Source organism: Manacus candei, unplaced genomic scaffold (genome assembly GCF_025592945.1).
Source record: "Manacus candei isolate 608988 ecotype Guabito, Panama unplaced genomic scaffold, ASM2559294v1 h1tg000071l, whole genome shotgun sequence".
Lineage (NCBI taxonomy): Eukaryota > Metazoa > Chordata > Aves > Passeriformes > Pipridae > Manacus > Manacus candei.
Window position 1 is genome coordinate 7,913,423 of NW_026138119.1, and position 20,408 is coordinate 7,933,830.

General features: G+C 50.6%; 1 protein-coding gene across 4 annotated transcripts in view; it reads left to right on the forward strand.

The window, feature by feature from the left end:
• The window catches only part of ASTN2 (astrotactin 2), a 324,472-nt gene that overhangs the window by 142,572 nt on the left and 161,492 nt on the right, over positions 1–20,408 (forward strand). For all 4 annotated transcript variants that reach the window (XM_051807886.1, XM_051807888.1, XM_051807887.1 and 1 more), the window contains exons 8-10: positions 422–506; positions 668–742; positions 1,253–1,390. In XM_051807886.1, coding sequence (XP_051663846.1) covers positions 422–506; positions 668–742; positions 1,253–1,390 — 298 coding nt within the window. The remainder of the gene's footprint in view (positions 1–421; positions 507–667; positions 743–1,252; positions 1,391–20,408) is intronic.

The window sequence follows — 20,408 nt, forward strand, 5'->3', positions numbered from 1 at the left end:
GACCTGTGGGTAGATCTCAGGCCAGGGGCTGGATCCACACGGGTACATCTCTGTGGGGAATATTTCTTGGGGGCCATTGAGCAGAGGTTTGCTCAGCCTGGAGAGCTGCAGGGCTGCACAGGAACACTAGGTGAGGACAGACCTTTTGCATCATGAAACCTCATTCCCAGCTATTGCAGTTGCTGCATCATGTAATCCATCCCAGAATAACTACAGGTTTTTTGCAGCTTTCCACATCTCCTCATCTCCTCCTTCACAGCTCCCAGAGGTTTCTGGGGTCCAAAGTGCTCCAGATCCATAGCAGGGAGCAGGAGTGGCTGCGAACATGCAGAGATGGGCAGCAAGGGAGGAGGGTCCAACTCTGCAGTCACTGATGTGCCTCTGGGCCAGAAAGGTCTCATCCTTCCCTCTTCTCTTTTAGGAGAGTGCAGCTGCCACGAAGGGTACGCCCCAGACCCCGTCCACCGGCACTTGTGTGTGCGCAGTGACTGGGGACACAGCGAAGGGTGAGTGGGGACAGGAGGGTGGCTTTGCTCTGTCCTGGCTCTCCCACAGTGGTGAGGAGCCTGATTCTCCTCCCCTTGGATGATCACTGGCCCCAGAGACCTGGGACCAGGCTGTGCTGCTGAGTGATGTGCTCAGCTGCTCTCTCCATCCCTCCTCCCAGACCATGGCCCTACACAACGCTGGAGCGGGGATATGACTTGGTCACAGGAGAGCAGGCACCAGAGAAGATACTCAGGTGAGTCAGAGGAGGGTTCATGTTGGACATTTGGGTGGGGAGAGCCATGAAGACATGCCAGCAGATGCAACCTCTTGGTCACTCCCAGCTCTTTCTTGTGCTGGCAGGGGCACACGAGTGTCATTTGCCTGTCACAGACCTGAAAGGTTTATCCAGGTAAAGAAGGGTTCTTCTCTTGTCCCCTCAGGAAACACAAGGCCAATGTGCACAGAGTCCCTGTGGGCTGAAAAGAAGAGCTTGCCCATCCCCTTCTGTTGCATCTCATAGAATCACAGAATATCCTGAGTTGGGAGGGAGCCACAAGGATCATCGAAGCCCAACTCCCAATTTGGCACGGGGAGGAGAATGCCATTATTCCTCTCCCATTTGGCTTTCAGGACAAGCCCAAATTACTAACTTATCTCTTGTGGTGCCACCACTGCTCTGACTTCAAGGTGGGCAGGTGCAGTGGAGAGCCACCATTCCCTGAGGACACTCTGTTCCTTTGTGACACGTTTGCCCTTATTCCAGGTCTACCTATAGTTTGGGTCAAGGGCTGTGGCTTCCAGTCAGTAAGAGCTTCGTAGTGCCCCCTGTGGAGCTTTCCATCAATCCTCTTGCCAGCTGCAAGACAGATGTTCTGGTGACGGAAGATCCAGCAGATGTCAGGTAGGAAGCAGATTTCTCGTTTTCTTCATGCTTGAGTGACTACACCGCTCTTTAAATTGTTATTGAGGATGCAGTAATTTCTATGATGATAGGTTTGATTAATTTTCTTCCAATAAGAAATGTGATGTGATGGCCCTGCAGGCTCTTTGGTCTGATGGGTCTAGGCCAGGCCTGAGTGTGTAACTCTGAAGTCTGCCAGTACAGACAGGTGAATTGGTAGGAGAAGGCAATTTTAAAGTGACTTAAATGTAATGTTAGATTGCAGTGCTTAAATGGATGCATTTACCAGGATGGAGGTGCTGTCATCTTTCTGAAACTCACACATACATCACATCCACCTGGCCTTTGATAGCTGCTGGGATGCTCATGAGGGGTGAAAGGCTCTGTTGCTCATCCAATTACTGTACAATTAGAGGGGTTTTTACTTCCTGGAGTTCAGTAAATGCCTGGATATTTTTCTGGCTCCCCCATTTTGGCCAGTTTGTATTTTAAGCAAATGTCCTTGGACTTGGGATAGTCTGGTTCTGAAGCAGGACCTAAGAGGGCATTGCAGGAGGAGAGTTGCCCTGGTGGAGGGAGAGGCTGTTGCTGGGAGACTGGGCTGAGTGTGGGCAAAGGAGGTCCCTGGAGAAGGAGCCAGGCACATCAGTTGCCTTCTGTGCCCCAGCTGGAAAGAGGGGCCTTGGAGAAGAGGTGGTGATCACCTTGCTGGTCATTGTCCTCCTTGGTCTGATTTACAAGGGCTTAACTGTCAACTATAAGGGTTTAATTCTGAAGGTATTTAGCAAGTATTCCCCTCTATCCCATTAAATTAAGATTGAGAATGTGAGTGTTGGGTGCCAGGGAGACTCCATGACCCCTCCCTCCCTTCCTCCCTCTCTTCCTTCCTTCTTGCTGCTTTCTCCAGTTGACTCCAGACACAATTTCCTGACTTGAAAATTCTTGCCTGTGTTGTGAATCGTCTTCCTGGGTACCAACAGGATCCTTGTGTCCCCCAACCCCTTCTGTCTTGTCTTTTCCCAGAGTGGTGGGGTGGTGGATTTCCATTCTTCCATACCATCATCTTGGCAGGGCTGTGGTTAAAGCAAGTGCCTACAAAAGCTATGGCAGAGCCAGGACTGGCATCCAAGAGGTCCTCGCTTCCAAGAGTGTGTTTTTGTTGCTAATCAGTGCTTGCTCCCTCTCCTTCAAAAAGAGACTGATGGTACATATCTATCACAATTTGGCTCTCTTAGGAGCGTTGTTTTTCTTGTCCGCAACAACTTCTGCTTTTCATTTGAGAAGGAGAAGGGTTGCCTTGGTTTATGTTAACATTTTCCAAGCCAAAATGCCAGGAGAACATTATTTCTTTCTTGCCTCCTCACATCTTCATTAAAAGGACCTCAGTGAAGGTAGAGGCTCGGAAGCTTGTTTTCTGCTCCAGTGCAGTAATTGTCTCTGGGCACTGATCCTCGTGGAAAAATCTCTGAAGGATGGATGAATGCCAGGCAGGAGGAGGGGAGGTTCTGCCACTGAGGTTGTTGCCTTCTCCCCTCATAAAAGGAACCTGAACTGAGAATTCCAGGTATAAATATTGGAGTGACTCAGGTAGAATTAAGGGGAGGTGAGTTCACAGTGCTTGTATCTTACACACAGGAGTTGCTAAATTATTAAAACTTTAATAAACGTGATAATAAATATTTGATGTTGAATTATGGAAGGTTTCACAGATACAGTGAGAAGCGAAAAGCGATCTAATATTTCTGCAGGAGAACTTAAACATTTCTCAAAGGTGAAGCTGCAAGCTTGGGGTCCTGAACACCCCGGGGTGGGTGGAAACCAAGGTGATACCCCCTGGGTGGAGTGGGATGGTGCAAAGGAGCTAATGCTGGGGCTGTTCAGATCCACTGCAGGTGGTGAGCAGGGGCAATGTTGTGTTTGATGCTCATGGACACCACGTTGACCTGTCTCTGAGAACTTCCTCTGAGGTTCTTGGGTGCTTTCACACAATGAGAAAGGTACTTTTAGAGCTGCTTATCTTGCAGCCACTTTGCTTTGTCATTTGTGGAATGACACAAGTGTTGGCAACTTCTCAAGGGAGTGGTAATGCAGCAGTTTTGGTGGTTCAGATGTTCAGGTGATGACCCATCACGTCAGACCAACCATCAGAGGTGAACACGTGCTGTCCACGCTGTAGATGTTCAAACACAGCCACCCCTCTGCATGGAGGGGACCTGATCCCTGGCTGTGGGACTGTGGTAGTGCTGCTGACCCTCCATGCTGGGAGCTCCTGTAGGTGTATCAGAGAATCATCAAGGTTGGAAAAGACCTCCAAGATCATCAAGTCCAAGCTTTGCCCAAACACCACCTTGGCAACTAAACCGTAGCACTGAGTGCCATGTCCTGTCATCTCTTGAACACTTCCAGGGATGGGAACTCCACCACCTCTGTGGGCAGCCTGTTTCAATGTTTAATCACCCTTTCAGTGAAGAAATTCTTCCTGAATTTCCTGAACCTGCAGTGCTTGGGCTTTAATACAGTCACGTCTCCATGCCGTGGGGCAGACCCTGGGCTGTGTTACACCAGCTGCAACACGGCCGTGTCTCAGCACCCAGAGTGCCCTGTTTGCTGTCCTGTAATGTGGTGATGGTGGCTCAGTCCTGTGTCTCTTCTGTGTCTTTAATAAGGAGCGTGCTGCATTCCTCCAGACCTTTCATTAGTCTGACACCTTTGGCTCGGAGGTCGCTTGTCTTGAAGAGTTTAATGGAAGGAAATTGCAGAAAGCCTGGCTCGGAGAAAACAAGTGATGAAGTCTTTACAACTCAGAGGGCTAAAGGTTCAAACGTGGCCCTGTGTTTTTATGAAGATGCTGGAGATTGCAGAGGGGCAGATGGGGCTCGGCCTTTCAGCAGCTCTCCGGGGAAATACTGACTCTGGTGCTGTTCTCCGTGTGCTTCACTGCTGAACCGTGCACCAAACTGCCTCTGTGCTTCAGTGGATGGAGATGAGGGGCCCTAACCTCCTTCCACTGCTGCAGCCAAGTCATTAAATAAACTTCCTACAAACAGGAGGCAGGGGGCTTCGTGCTTCCACATGTCCTGAGGGTTGAGAGGGACAGGACTTTGCGTGCAGAACTCAGTGCTGGAGTTTTTAGGGCTGTGCATCATAAATTAAGCAGAGTACTTAGAGTTAAGGAAACTTGCATATATAATTTATCAGTGACCATGTTGAGTGTCCCCTCCTCGACCCAGAGTCTGATCCTCTGCAGGACAGTCACACTGGTCACACACCTGGGATCGTGGCAGCCACGCTGACAGTGGCATCTTTGTTCAGATGAGGTTGGCCAGCAGTGCTGCAGGGCTTCCCCCATGGCTGGGCAGCCTCTGCCTTGGGCTGGAGACCAGCTCCCAGGATGGGCAGACTGTCCCTGTGGCACATCCCCTGCCAGGACAATAAATACCTCCTGGTCCTACCTTACCTCACTTGTTTTCAAAACCCTTCTTTGTTTCCCTCTCTCCATTGCTCCCATCTCTCTCTCTTATTTATATTTCTCCCATAACCTGGTGGTAGACATAGAAGTTTCTCTGCTTTTTAGGTATTTAGTCTTTCTGCTGGCATTCCTTAAACACCTTGCCATGTCTGTTTGGCCCTTCAGAAGGTACAGCTTGTCCTAGGGGGCCAGGAATTGCTCTAATTGTGGCAGCTACTGGGAGGACCCACAGCCCCAGCACCAAAAATCCCTGCAGGGGACAATAAAAGCATCCCTGCAGGGGATAATAAAAGTATCCCTTGGGGCACAGCTGGCTGTGGGGGACCAAGAGGAGGGCTAACCTGAGGGGGCAGAGCACAGCACAGGCAAACACCCAGTGGTCCTGGTTCACTGTGCCACCCGCTCTGCAGAAAAGTTGGTAATTTCTGGTGAGCAGCTATAAATCAGAGGCACGAGCCTCAGCTGCTGCCTGATATGACATATAGTTCTATCGTTATGGCAACCATAGAAACAAATAAAAGCCTTGCCTTCGCTTGACAAGCCTTTGAGATGTCCTGATGGAGAGACAAGTGTTCAGCGGCAGAATGAATTCGCTTGAACTCGCTGTCGATTCATCTTCGTTTTGCTCCCAAGTGAGCCCCTTTGCTCTCTGAATTCTTTGCCAAAGTACAATCAACTGGATTTTTTATTTCTAGGGTTTTTTTTTTATTTGTTTGTTATTTTATTTTCAATTCTCTTGGAGGCAGAGTGCTCTGCTCCCCAACTCTGTTGCCTGCAGAAGTCCTGTCTTGTGCCAAGGATGGGAGAAAGGCTTTTACTCCCTGCCTGTGGCATTTGCTGGCTCAGCTCTGCCATGCCCTTTGTGACACCACTGCTGCCCCAACCCTGCAGGGGTTTTGTGGTGATATTTTTCAAGGGTTTTGCAGTGATTTTGGGCACTTATGGTTTTGCAAGTCTGTGGTGAGCACTGTGGTGTGAGGCTCCCTGAGAGCGGAGGAGGATGAAAAGTGAACTGGATGAGAAAGGCAAAGGGAATCTGGGCCAGGAGAGGGGAAACAACCTTGCTGTGGCCACACTATCTCAGCAGCAAAGCTCATCTGCTTGTGTCTTATCTGCAGGGGCACAGGGCAATGGGTGCAGCTGCAGGTGGGCATCCCTGAAGGTCGGGAGATGGGCTGGACTGGTCCCCGTGGGATATCCCAGTGGGGTACAGCATGCAGGCAGAAGGCACTCTGCCTGCTCTTCCTGACATTTGTGCAGGAAATGCCGTGAGAACCTGGTATTTTTTTCCCCTGCTTTTTTTTCTCCTGGAAAGGAGCAGTTTGTGATTTCTGGATGCTCAATGCTGCAGGGACCTTCAGCCAAGAGTTTGGGGGGAGAGGGGAAGCCCCTTTTTCACACTGCTCCTCAGCAGGGACCTGCAGAGGACCTGCTCTGTTGGTGCCAATAAAGAGGTGAGAGCAACTGGCAGTCAATGCCTGTGATGAATGGACAGCTTTGCATGATGGAGCAAATTGATCATTGCATCACCAGGCACAACTTACTCATTTCTGCAGAGAGAGGGCAATTCATTACTGTGCACGTCACAGACACACAGTCATCCTCACAGATAACATCCCTGTGCTCTGGCCTGGGCTTCTTATCACCCCAAGAGGCTGTCATCTCTCAAAAAGTGGTGGAGAAGCAGCTTGCAGTGCTTAACACCGGGATGGAGGCAGCCTTTGGCCTCATCCTCTGGAGGGAAGGGACAGACACTTTACAGAGAGGCAGCCACCAGCCCCTGCCCTGCAGCTGTCAACTTGGCTTCGTCCTGGCTGCTTACCAGGATTTTTCCTCCTCCCTGCCTCCTGCTGTGATTTATGAGAGCAGGTTAGAAGAGTCAGGTACGGCTCACTTTGCTACGGGGTGACTAAATGGAGACGTAACCTTGCGGCAGCCACAGAAGGGTGTGAGCAGCAAAATGAGAGAGGGATTAGGGGAGTGGTGCAGTGGAGAAAGAGGGGAAGAAACTGGAGCTGAAATCACCCAGGAAGTATCTGGGGCAGGTCAGAATTGAAATGTGGATCACTCAGCACCTCTAGGAAGGTGCAAGGAACTCACTGCCCTCAACCTGTCTCTTCCTGGTCCATCACCAGCCATGGCATCTTTCATGCCCAGAATCCAAGGGACATTTCAGCCCTCCCTCTTCCTGGGCTTTTAATAACTCCTGCTGCAGTAATGCTGAGCTTCACTCTCTGCTCTTTTATGTGAACCCACTGCGTTTTTGAGGTCTTAATGCTGAGCTGTAAAACTGCACAGAACATGATCAAACCTCTTAGGGGCAGGGGATGTAAATTTGGACCTGGCTCGTAGGCAAATCCGTCGTAGGGAGCACCAGAACAACTACAAGTTTGGCAGCTGAGTGAGTGCTGTTCCTCTTGTCTGTGGTGCTGCAGAGCCCAGGAGGGAAAAACAACCCATTGAGTGAACAGATTTTGTTTATATGTTTATTGAGACAATTAAGAATACCCAGCACTCGCCAAATATGCAAGCGCTGTCTCACTCCCAGAATGATTCCCTTTGATGTATCTGGGGTCTCCCATCACAGAGTAGGGTTTGGCACTGGACTCTGTAGCTGTCCTGTACACCAGATCTGCTGCTGTGGCTTTGTGTCCATCCATCCAGTTGCCTGGAGCAGGGTCTGTGGTGGAGCAGGATCCTGCCAGTGCTGAGAGAAGCAGTGAGTGCTGAGGGTTTGGAGGGGGAGGCAGGGCTCTGACACTGATGTGCATGCTTAGCAGAAAGGGTGATGTGAGGTGGCAAGATCAGACCTTGGGTTCTTTCCCTGAAAGGTGTTCTCCTGTCCCTGTTTGATGGTGTTATTTGTTTTTATGTCGCTGCCTTTGCTTTCTGTTAAACATCGGCTGGAGTGTGCTTTGTAACTGCCTGTTCAAAGCACAGCCCCTTGACCCCTCTGTTTATACAGCCTCTCTCTACTGTTTTTCCTGAATTACAATTCCCCCCCCCCCATCTGTGTATTATTACCTTTGCCTTTGTGTGCATCTCCTGCCTGGGAAGGGGACTAGAAGGATTGCAGGAAGAAGGATGAGGCAGTTCATCCCCTGGCCCAGACACGGTGCTGGGATGATGGGGATCTGTACCATGAGGCTCCAGGCTTGAAGCAGGAGAGTGACAGCAGAGGAACAAGGACAGTGGCAGCAGCAGGAGGGACAGGATTTCCTGGGCACCTGGGGAGGATGCTCAGAGTCCCTGCCCTCTTTCCCAGGGCTGACTTCAGCGACTTGTCTTTAAGACTCTGAGATGCTCCTGGGCAGGATGGGATGATGGCCCCAGTCCCATCTGGATGCACAGCTGTCCAGCTGCGAGGATGCAGCCCTGGGTGGGGCAGTGACACTGGGAAGTGCCTTTTCTTCAGCTATTTCTTAACGCAACCGAGTGGAAAGAACTGGCACCTCCACCAACCAGTTCTGATGAGATTTCAGTTGCCTAAAACTTGGCCGACGTGGATGGGATCTACTCCTCCTTTCCTGTTTTTATCTCCTGTAACTGCTGTTGAATCACTTCAGCCAAAGGACAAAACTAATAAAATTCAGTGGAGCCGAAATGTTCCTGGGAATGAGCCAGGGACCTGTGACAGGCCCTGCAGCCGGGGAGGAAAAGCCATCTCAGCGGAGACGACAGGAATGGAGATGGACACAAACAGCAGAGTTTTGTCCTTTTCCTTTAAGGGCACCACGAGAAGACACTGTCCCTTGCAGGCTTGAAAAGGGCTCTTGGAAAAGACATCTCACTGGGAGCTCAGGGAGAGTTACAGACTCCCCTTTTCCTGGTGAAACCAGGATGTGCTGCACCACAGAAGACAGACCTCTAGGTTTATTTTTATGGTTTTTTTCTCATTGCTAAAGGGAAGAGGGGATGCACATGTTGCTGCAGAGGAACGTTGTTTTCACTGTGGGAGGACAAGGGATGGCAGCTTGGTGCAAATCAGACAAAACTGAGGGGCAGAACTCCTGTTCAGCTTTCACCCAGGGCAGGCAGTGCCCTGTGGCACCACGGCTGCCAAAGCTGGCAGTGTGGGCAGCTGGGGCTGGGCACGGGGGCAGCCACAGGGGCACAGCCAGTGAAACAGGACGGCTGTGCTCAATGAAGACAAGTGAAGTTAATTAGTTTCAGCTCCTGCTCCTCCAGGGTGATGTTTCCATCAGCTCCAGTGGACTCGGTACAGTGCCCTACTGCCATGGTTGCTGCCTCCGAGGTATTTGCTCTGCTCTGAGATGTCACCCCAGCTCTTGGGGTGATTTATTAGGAAAAAGTGCCCTTTGTGCTCTTGGTGCAGCACTTTCCAAGCAGCTCAGAGTAACTTTGCTTGTGCTGTGCTGGTCCTTCTCATTCCACGCTGTTTCCAGATGCAGGAGGGATGCTCTACAGGTTCCCCCTGGCCCACTCACCTCCAGGCAGAGGAGCAAAACCAGCTCAAAATGAGGTTAGAAGCACCAAAAAGCTCAGTGCATGGTTTACAGGCAGTGTCAGCATTGCACAGAGCAGGGACAGTGTGTCCTGCCTGGCCTTGCCCACTGGCTCAGAAAACCTTTCTGTGCTTTGTCAAGGCTGGATCAGACTGAAAATCGCTGCCCTTTGCCTCTGCTCTGCCCAGGTTTTGTATTGTTGCCCCTTTTGGTCTGTGCATTTGCTCCTTAGTGTCTCCTTTTCTGGTTTATATGTTTGAAGTACTCGTCAGGGCTTTTTCTGGTCTCCCCAAAGTGGGTTGCTGGCTACAGAGCCAAAATCAAAATCTTCCTTGACTTTTTCCTGCTTCACATTTGTAAATCCTGGCGATACAGGGGGTGGTGATGCTTTCCTGGGCACTTTGCTGGAGTGTGTTGAGCAGAATATTGTTTTCAGGAACTAAATCAAAGAGCAGTGCAAAGATGGAGAGGTTTGGAAGGCGGGCTGGGAAGCGAGCAGGGGGAAAATATCATCAAGAAAATTAGGTGAAGCCTTGCTAAAAAAATAATCCCATCTTGGGAATTGCCCTGCTTTCACTGCCTGAAGAATTACTGTGCCATAATCAATTCAGCTCTAGACGTTTCCTGCGGTGTTTTTGATATTATGAGATGCTATTGACTGCTACCAAGTGCTTTTTATCATGAGGCAGGTGGGTGCAGTTGGGGACTCACTGCCACACTGTGCCACAGGCTGTGCCCTGCTCGGGGCAGGACTCTGGCAGTGGTGACTTGAGTGGAGGCAGGAATGGCAGTGCTGGGAAAGAGGGATGGGGGTGTTGGTGGACCACCCAGTCTGTATATAATCCATCCAGTGCCTGTTTCACCTCCTCCAGAGGATATGAAAGGGTCTGGTGTGGAGCAGCTCTGGAGGGGAGGCACATGGAGGGGCAAAGAGCCCCCAGTTGCGCTGGGGCGAGTTGGTCCTGGGTGCCACACAGCCAGAGAGCTCCCTTTTGCTTTGCTTTATATGTAAGGCAGAGCTGTCCCAGGCTGGGGCAGTGTCCCCCAGTGCTGCTCTCCCTCCTGGCCAGTGGCTCTGCTGGTGGCTGTGCCCCTGTCACTGCCTTGGCACATCTCTCCCAGCGCTGCTGTGCCCCAGGGCTCTCTCCCAGCTGCGCTGAACCCAGCAGCACACAATTAAACCCCAGCTAATACTTCCCTGCTACTGTGGAGGGCTTAAAGTGACACAAAATGAAGCAGCTGAGCATTAAGGCAGGATGCTGTGTAAATATGCACTGAGCTTTCGCAGTGAGAAGTCTCTTTATTCAGTTCAGTCCACATTTCCTTTCTTTTATTTTTTTTTTGTAAATCAGTGTGTATCAAACACAGACGGGCCAGAGCTGGAGGTGTTGGCTCTGGACTGTGAGTGCCCTGGATTTGGAACCAGGTTGGAGCAATAGCTGAGTAGTTTATAAAGGGTTAGTAATAAAGCTGTGGTTGGTTTAATAAAGGACTCCTTGACTGATGGAATCGTAGAATCACAGGATGATTTGAACTGAAAGGAACTTTAAAAACCATATGTCCAACCCTGCTGCCCATGGTGGTTTACATTCCCCGTTCCTTCATGGAGCTGTTGGTGGCTTCAGTTATCATTCTGCATCTCCCTGAGGGAAGGGAGAGCTGGGGGAGGCAGGGAATGGCACTCTGTTTAGGCCAAGGAGTCAGCACTAAGTGTGTTAGTAGACCTGGCTGCTCCTCTCCCTTACAGAAATTTCTCAAGGACTTAGGGTAGGAGTGGATCATCCTGGCCTGATGTGACTGTAGGCAAATCCAAGCCCACCCTTCCCACCTTCTCTGGGTGGTGGGAGCTGCATCCAGGAAAAGGAGCACCCCTGGGTTTGTGTTACTCTGACTCGGTGCCATGTGGGGTGAAATGGATTTTTGGAATGTGAAAGCCATAATTTGTGCCTGAACACAGCTGATAGGTGGTACTGGTAGAGGAGGAGGAGAGTGGAGATCGATGCCATTGACCTGAAGGGCTTTTCATGGAATCTCACTGGGAGCTTGGGGACAGTTCTGGACTCCCTTTTTCCTGGTAAAACCAGGATATGCTGTGTCACATTATAAGCAGAAACCTCCTCTTTTCACAGAATCATAGAATACCAGGTTGGAAGGGGACCCGAAGGAGTTATTGAAGCCTGCTTTATGAGAAAGGAGCTTTTGGTATGGAAACCTTCACTGCAGTAAAAATAGTGCCTGGCTTGCTTATAAAACACAGGTGGGCAGCAGATGGGCTTGGATGCAGCAGGGGGGGCTGGGTGGGGGGACACTGCCTGTATTTGGGGAGCAACCATGCTAATCTGCTGCTTTCCTGGGTGGAAAAGAAACCACAGAAATTCCTACCATGCCCTCACCTGGCCTTGGAAAGGGGCTAAGAAATGGGCGGGATCGAATGGAAATCTGGTGAGTGGTGCAGGGAGAAGCCCCGGTTGTTTTGTGCCTTTTGGATTCATCAGCTGGGGCTTTGCAGGGGGCATGAAGAGATTTCCTGCTGAACATCTGACTCCACGGTATTTTGGCAGCCTGCTCAGAAAGCCCAGTGTGTGCTCAGGTTACAGGCAGATGAGGGGAGGCAGCAGCAGCTCTGCTGTCCCTTTGCTGCAGGGATGGTGATCCCAACCCCACCACTGCTTCCAGCATGGATGGGGGATGTTTCTCTGCAGGCTGGATGTTGTCCCCCCTCCGTCCCTGTCTCTTGGTGTCATTCCAGCTGTGCAACCCTGGGTGACAGAGCATGCAGAGTGTAGGGTGCATCACCACATGCTCCAACTGCCTGCCCTACACACACACCTTTCCCTGCGTCACCCAGTCAGGCAGAGGCAGACTGTTCCCAGAATAGCCCAAAATAAGCTCATTTCTGGGCAGGGTGTGGGTTTGGCTGTGCAAAGCCTGACTGGAGTAGCTGCAGCAGGGAGCTGGAGTGAAGTCCCTGAGCTCTGGCCTCTCTGCAGCAGCTGTGACAGTGTGGTCTGTGTAAGCATGTCACCTGCTAGAACAGGTTTTCTGAGCTTTGCAAGGTTCATCCAGTCTGTCCTGGCTTTGCTGGTGGGAGTGGGGCTGGGGGAGGTTTGGGCTGAGAAGGCTGTGGCAGGTCAGAGAGAGATGAGCTGGTTTGCAGGGCCAGCACAGTGTCTGTGTGCAGCACTGATCCTGCTGGTCTCTGGATCAGGGTCTCACTCATGCAGGCACTTCCTCAGAGCAAAGCTACAGAAATAAACCCAGCACCGAGTGCTGGGCGACCTATTTCGGAAATCCAGGGCTCTGCTCGGACTTGTTGCTGCAGAGTCCTGGCAAACTCAGTCCCCTGAGGCTGATGAGGTCTGAGATGATGTGGCTGCAGAAGGCAGAGTTGGACATGCTTGTGTGTGGGCTCTGCTACATGAACAGCCTCCATGGCTCAGGTGGAACAGTGGCTGTGTGTGCTCATCCTTGCTTTGGGGGCTGGAGCAGGGGTGTCTGTGGCATCTTTGAACAGCACACATGTGCATGCAGCCTCTCACTCGGGGAAGTGCAGCTACCTGCCCACCCAGGGGGTGGCATTGATGGGGCAGGCAGGACATCAGTCACAGGCACATAAACCTGTGGGGTGGTGCTGCCTTGGTCTGTCTCAGTTCTCCTGTGATAAATTCTTTTCATAGGATTCCCTCTGACTTGGCTAAGACACTGTTTTGCAAGGCTTGGGCATTGGGGGTGGCACCAGGCATAGTCCTACATTGCTCTTCCTCTCTGAGCTGGGCACTGGGAGCCTGGGTGAGAAGAGCAGCAGAAGATGGCTCTGACATATGCAGGCTTTGCTGCCAAACTCCTCCATCCTCTAATGGGAGCACTAGTGTGAAAATCAAAGAGGGTCAGTCCCCAAAGGGCTTGAGAAACAGTACTGAAAGCTCCCTGGTGCATCTTTCTGCACAACTCAAAGGCTGATTTTGTACTGTCTTGGGGCCATCTCGCAGTTTCATGTCAATCCTTGTCCATTATCTCTTTGCTCATAATTTCCCTGCATCACTTTATCAAGGATCTGTTTGAAGTCCATACAAAGTATTTCCCTTTCCTTTAAAAAAAACCCCAAAACAAATTGTGTTGTTGCAGAAAGATAAGGGGTAAATCTGATACTGTTCAGAGTCAACAGGTAAACACAGAGGGGACAGGGACCATTCTGGCAGGAGCTGCCACCCCCCTGCCACCCATCCCGCCTGGCTCTGCCTGTTGATGGGATTGATCCCTGTGGGGATGTGCCAACCCTCCCACTGGGTCCATGAGCTGCACAAGCTGCCATTGGCACACCCAAGAGCTTCCTGAGCTTCCACCAACTTCAAGCCCTCCTTACCTCACCCCATCCCAAGGTCTCTGGTCCCTCTGTGTCCCCTCCCAGTGCAGAACCCCCCCTGCCCTCCATGGAGCCCCCCAAGGAGGAGGGGTTCCTGCCTTTTCCTAGTGACAAAATCAATACCAATGGCTTTCATTAATATTCTAGGAATGGCAGGGAAGATTGACTGCCTCATTAGCAGGCATCGTGTGAAACTCTGACAATAATTAACAACTCAACGGTCTTATTTGCTGGCCTATCACAGAAGTATTCAATCAAAAATGTAATTTGCTCGACGCTCCCATTTACCATAAAGAGAATATTCCTTCAAAGTTTTAAATAGACTAATTAAGAGGGAAGAAATACAGGGAAAAAAATTATTAACAGTATAGTTTTAATGGGAAATTACTGGAGCGTATTAATAATGCAATAACCATTTTTAACAGCTGTCTGTCAGTTTGTGGGCCGGGGTAATTAAATTAGTCACTAAAGGGTTAGTCAAATTAGGTGCTGGAGAGCGGGCACCGGGGCTAACGAAGGCGGGTTGGGCGGAATGCTCTGGCACAAGGAGGATGAGGAGGTGCTGAAGGAGGGTGAGATGCTGATGTTGAGGTCAGAGATCCCCAGGGACCCTGCAGAGGGGGGAACCCCTGGTCACCTGAGGCACCAGCATCTCCTCTCCTTGATTTAGGTGAACCCATCGTGCCAGGAGACGCGAGGAGCCGGGCAGAGCTTTGCGTTGGCAAAGGCTGAGTCGTCTCTGGGAAAATAATAAAAGAAAGCGTCTTATCTGAGCATGAGCATGGCCTGGGGTGGCCTCTGTGACGTCTGCTTCAGCCTGACACTGCTCAGGTTTTTAATCTCTTTCCCAGAGCCAGAAGGCAGCTATGCAGGGGATTTTTGGCAGTTTCTTTCAAGGCTTTTATATTCTGCGGGTCTCAGGCTTGCGTTCCCCCCTTCCTCCGCCCCTTCGCCCCTTTTGAAATGAACTGCAGTTAATTTTGGATGTTGTTGAGCCTGGAAACACATCTTTCTTGCCGCCAGCCTATTAAAAAAATATATTTACAGTTCCATAAAGCAAAGCCAGCTGCCAAGGTAACGTCCTGCTGGCTCCCCTGCGTTCCAGGCGCAGAGTAAGGATTTGGAGAGGTACTCGCTTCCGTGATCACAGTGAGGATTTTAAGCCCATTGGAGAGGTTTCTGCCTGAGAAAATCATTGTGTCCGGCCTGGGGAGGTGTTGGTGGGAAGCAGGGTGCTGCGATTCCCTTTCCTTCTCCCCTCCATGAGTCAGGATGGGAATGTGGGCCTTTAGGTCTGAGTGGGAAGAGATTACACCTTCCAATGTGGGGTTTTTTTTGAGATTTCAGACATTTTCTCCATTTTGTACCTCACCCGTCAAGAGGTACCAAGGAATGTGGTGGTTGGGGTGTTTGGAGGGTGTAGATGTCTCTGAAATCATGACCTACATCGTGCAGAGCAAGGACATGAATTTCCATATATTGGCTGAATGTTTGGGCTTTTCTGGGCAATTTTCTTTCTCTGTTTTTACATTTTCTCACACTCAAGATCTGTAGGTGATAAAGAGGGTGACAAAGCCTGTATGTTCTCCTCAGAGGTTTCAATTTTCATGAATCAACAGGAGGGTTTTTCCATAATTCTTTCTCCCATCATCCCCGTTTGAAATTTAACTAGAGAGACATCCTGATCTGCCTGAAGTGCTTGGGGCTTTCTGCTGCTCTTCTTTTATCATTAAGACAGATGTAGAGCTCACAGTTGCTTTAACTGGGTGACATGGGGAGAAAATGTGTCCCACATGGCATGTGGGAGTCGAATAACCACCCAGTGGAAGCATCTCTGATTCAGCTGGTGGCTTCTCAAGAGGAGAATCCCAGGAGAAGGGAAATGGTAAAACCCATCAAACCCACCAGAACACCTCAGTATCCCAACAACTGCAAAAAAACCCTGTGCCTGGGTAGGCACAACCCATGTGGGCACTTGGGTGAAGGCGGGCCCTCCTCTTTCTCCACATGATGGAGAATTACAAGCCGTATAGATTATTTTAATGGCCGTATTACTTCCAACTGTGCCTCCACCATCTGTTCTTCCCCAATTACAGATGCAAAGACCCAGCATGTTTCCCCATTCGGGCTGTAGAGGATGAAATACAAGCATTGTAAAAGGGTGTATATTCTTCCAACAATGTAGTTGGCACCTGTGATGTGCTGCTCGTGCTTCTGCCCCGTGTTAGTCGGGATGCTCAGCCTGGTCCCTCTGCTCCACATCCCGGCCCGTGCCCGGATCCGTGGTGGCAGAAGGAGTTGTTAATAAAAGGAAGAGGCTGGTTTGCTACATGATTTGTCTGTGCTGAGCGGGGCAGCTGAATTATTAACGCTGACCAAGCCTCTAAGTGCTACAAAACTCGACGAGAACCTCTTACCTCCGGCACAGCGATAAACAGGATTGAGGCACGGTGGGAGGCAGGGAATTAAGATAGGACATCAAAGACTGGATTCCGTCAAGTAAATCATGCCATTGCTCCAGTAAAAGAGCCCCTAAATGTTTTATTAGGGATTTTCAACAACTACCAAAATTAAGATGGAAGGGATGAATTATTAAAAAATAGATTAACTAAACCAGCCCCTGAATTAAACATGAAAGGTGCCTATCGGGAGCAGCACGGCCACCGTGTGCTGCAGGCATCTGAGTCCTTCAGCCAGGCGTGCTGGAGGGGCCTGAAGGGGGGGAGCAGCTGTGCTGGGGGCATGGAGAGCCACGAGCTGCTCCTCCAGGTCAGTATTGCACAGCCAGGGCATGGAGAGGCTGCTGCAGGGTCAGGAAATAAGAGTGCCAGGTGCTGTGGAGTCATCAAAGGTGGGGTTTCTGCCTCAGGCTGAAGAGATGCAAGGGAGAGCCAAACATGGGTAGAAAAAGGTGACTTGCCTGAAGTACTCAAGCCAGGATCTGAACTTTCTTTTCCTGCTTGTTAATCTGGTGTTACCAACTCAAAACCATCTGTGGCAGGACAAGGACTGAGCTGGGGAATGGCTCGGGGGTTGTGGTGGGCACTGGGAAGCTGCTCTTCCAGCTCTGGTGCTCATGGCATTGAGTAAGGGTAAAGAGGGTTTGCAGAGGACAGAGAGGCCCCAGAGTGGAGGAATGGGTGAGGAGGGCTCGTATGACCCCTCCCACCATGCCACCTGGGAGAACAGGACACGATTTGGGTGTTGCCAGGGTGTCTGTCCATGCCCCTGCGTAGTTTTGAGCATGTTGGTCTGCCCCCACTGTTTCTTGTGCTAAACCTCTCCCACCTGGGTGTGCCTGTTGGTGGGATTGATCCCTGTGGGGCGTAGAGTCAATATCTTAATCCCTTCCTAAAGCCGACTTGTGATCCCAGTTTGGTGTTTCTGTGCCCTTGCAGTACAACCTTCCCCAGGGAGGGCTGTGGCAGCCTGTGAAGATAAAGCACAGATGAGAACAGGAGGTGAAGAGGTGCTGTTGTCTGGGGTTTGTTTTATTCCAGCCCCCAGGAGGGTGGGAGCATCGTCTCCAAGTGTGAAACACAAAATGTGGTGGAATTTCTATTTGTTCTCCCTCTCTTTCTTCTTCCCTAACGCGTTCAAAGCTCTTACTTGGAAGTCTACAGTCAAACCCCTGCGAATGCCAGTGGTAGTAGAGCTGCTGGGAGCAATTCACAGTGTCTGCAGCAGCACTGCTTTAAGGGGCACTGATGGAACAAGTGGAGGCTTCATTCATAATAATAATAAACTGCTATTTTGCAGTTATACGCTGCTTTTAATCTTCACAACTCAAAGGAGCATTAATTAACTGTGTGGCACGGTGGGAGGCAGGTAGCTGTTGTTGTCCCTGTTTTACAGATGAGGAGGCTGGAGCACTGTCACATCCTGCAGCCTGCCCACAGTCAGACAGTATTTCACCATCCCAGTCTGCAGCCGATCCCAAAATGCCAGCTCCTGCTCCGGAGCTTTATTCCTGGGAATGCTCTCCTGTGGCAGGGCAGACCCTCAGGGGTTCTGAGGTCGTTTGCATTTCTTTACACCCAGTTTGGTTTTGGATAGATAGAGGTGAATATTGCTGAAGTCAAATGTGAATCTCCTAATTTGAATTAGTCCAAATGCCGAAAGCAAGTTCCTTGCCCTCAGGCCAGCGACCAGGCAGAGTTCCAGCTCTGCAGTGCTCCTTCCACTGGGAATAAAACTTGGAGAAACATGTTAAACTCAGTCTTTGCTGTGATCCCCACTTTTTGCTAATGTGTCTGGAGAAGCCTGTTTGGGTGAAGTGCTAAAAATACAATCACTGACTGTTTTCCTGCTCAAAAATCCCCAGGTTTGCCTCTCTGCCTCCAAAATCTCCAACTTCACTCTTTTTCCAAGGGTCACATTTGCAGATGTTTGCTTCTGCTGCTGCTTATTGGCTGAAAGATCAATGTTTTGGCCCTTGTGTGTGTAATCAAAGAGGAGTCTTGGCTTGTATTTTGGGAGAGCATGTGCTGGAGAGGCTTTGGGTAACCCTCACCTCTCCTTGCACACAGTGGCTGGCCTCCAAGAGCCCTCCTGGTGCTCACAGCTCCCCTCTCTGCCCAGAGGCACCAGCTGCCACGGGCTCTGAACGATGCTCCTGGCATCCATCAGATCTTCATCCACTGCTCCCTGCTCCCTGGTGGTTTGTGGGGTTCGTGGTGGGACCATGAGGGACATGTCTCTGCATGGCTGTCTCTGAAGTCTTTCAGAGGAAGCAAATTCTGTTTTGGCCATCCTCCTCAGCCCCTCGAGGCAGACCTTGGATTAGCATGGAAGCTTTTCCATTTAGTCTTCTTAATTAAGACAGACACTGAAATAAAGGTGGTGAGTGAAGTATGATGGGCAGGAGAAGGAGGGTGGTCCTGCAATGTGCAAATGCTGCTCTTGTCTTTCTTTCTTACCCTTTTTTTTCTCCTCTCATCAATCTCCTGTTGCTAAATGTGCAGCTGGAAAGAGGGTTCCCAGGCAAACTTCCCACTGATGGGTTCTGACAGATCTAATCAGGCAGGAATGGCAACGACCACGTCCTGCTCTGCTGTGAATTGTGGTTCAAACCTCATATCCTTCACCATGACACACTGTGGTGACTGAAAGGAACCTGATGGCTGAGATCTGGTTGGCCTGAGGGCGGGAATGCTCCCATCACATGCACACCTGCCTGCTGCTCCTGTCATTACCTGTGAGATTGGGCCCCTGATGCATCCCTTGCAACCTCTGCCATTGCACAGCTCTTCTAAAGGCCTTTGATGTCTCTCCCAAGTGGTATTTTAGTCGTCTGATGCTTCCTGTTGCTCAGAAAGATTAATAGCAGGTTCCCCCTTCTCTCCCCAGCACCTATTGCAAGTAGTTCCAGGAGCTGTAGGCTGGGCCTGATTTGACTGTGCTTAGGAGTACTTAGATCAACCCTAGGTCTGTATCTAAGCTAGTCCTTGAGGCTGCCTTCTCTAATCTTTGGAGATCTGGTCAGTGGAGCTCAGGGCATGGATCAACTCTTTTTCTATCCTTGACTGCCTTAGGGCAGGGGGGTCATCCATAAATGAGCTGATTTCTCCTGGTGAGTTTGGAGGAGCCCAAAGTGACCAGTCCTTTGCATATCTTGGATTACTTTGGGATGGGTGAGCTGAATCCCATCACTGACCTCTCTCAGACCTGGGGCAGGGTTGCTATGGCTGCTTCTGGACCAGCAGCAGTCCGGTGTCAGCCCTGTGCAGGCTGTGCACTGGCTCCAGGGAAAACACCCTTGGCACCAGCAGACCCACAGTTGCAGGAATGCAATCCCCCATTGTCTCATCTTGGGATTTGAGTCTGGGGTCTTCTGTTTTAAGCACAGCAGACCAAGTCCCACAGCACAGTCCCAAGCCTTGGTGGAGCTGGCACGATCCCTCCCTCCCAAGGCTGAGCTCCTGAGTGAAACACCCTTACTGTGACCTACAGCGTGTGCCCTTCTTCAGCCTCTCTGCCTTTAACCCTCTCTCTTCCTCTGGTAAATGATGATGTCCCTGTTCCACGTCCAGCTCCCCACTCAATTTATCTTGTTTATTGACCCAAGCAGAAAGTCAATGTTTTCTTCATCTGCCATTTGCTTCGATGGCAGCCAATTTGGTTCAGCCAGAACAAAACCGGATGCAGCAGAGTTCAGCCTCAGATTTTTCTCCTGTTTTATTTTTTTTTTTTTTTTAAAACGCTGATTATCCTTTTTTCCTGAACACACCTGGCCCTGGACACAGCTTGGCAGCCTTCACTGTACGATATGGCTGCAGGCAAGGCTAAAAATGTGCAGCAATTACCCCACGAGCTGGAGAGCCGGGAGGAAGCCTTCAGGTCAGCTCATTACAGGCTGCAGCCAGGGCTGCCTGTGCCCTCCTGATGAGGCCTGTTTGTTTGGGAAACGCTGGCCTCTGGGGCTTTCAGGTGCCTTTGGAGCTCTGTATCTTCCTCAGAAGTGCAAAGGTGATGCTTTGCAGCCATTGCCTGGATCAGAGTTTTTCAGGCACTGCGCCGTGGGCTCCACGGTCTTGTTTGTGCTGGGGCTGGGATGGGGGATGGCAGAAGGCTGGTTCGCCTCTCTCACAGGGTATTTGTGACACTACAGATCAGGAAAGGTTCCCTGAAGAGCATGGAAGAGCAAGTGCAGGGATAAATACAGCCTCTGCCCCAAAGAGTGTGGAGACTGGGGACAGAGTGTGGCTGCTTTGAGGTCTG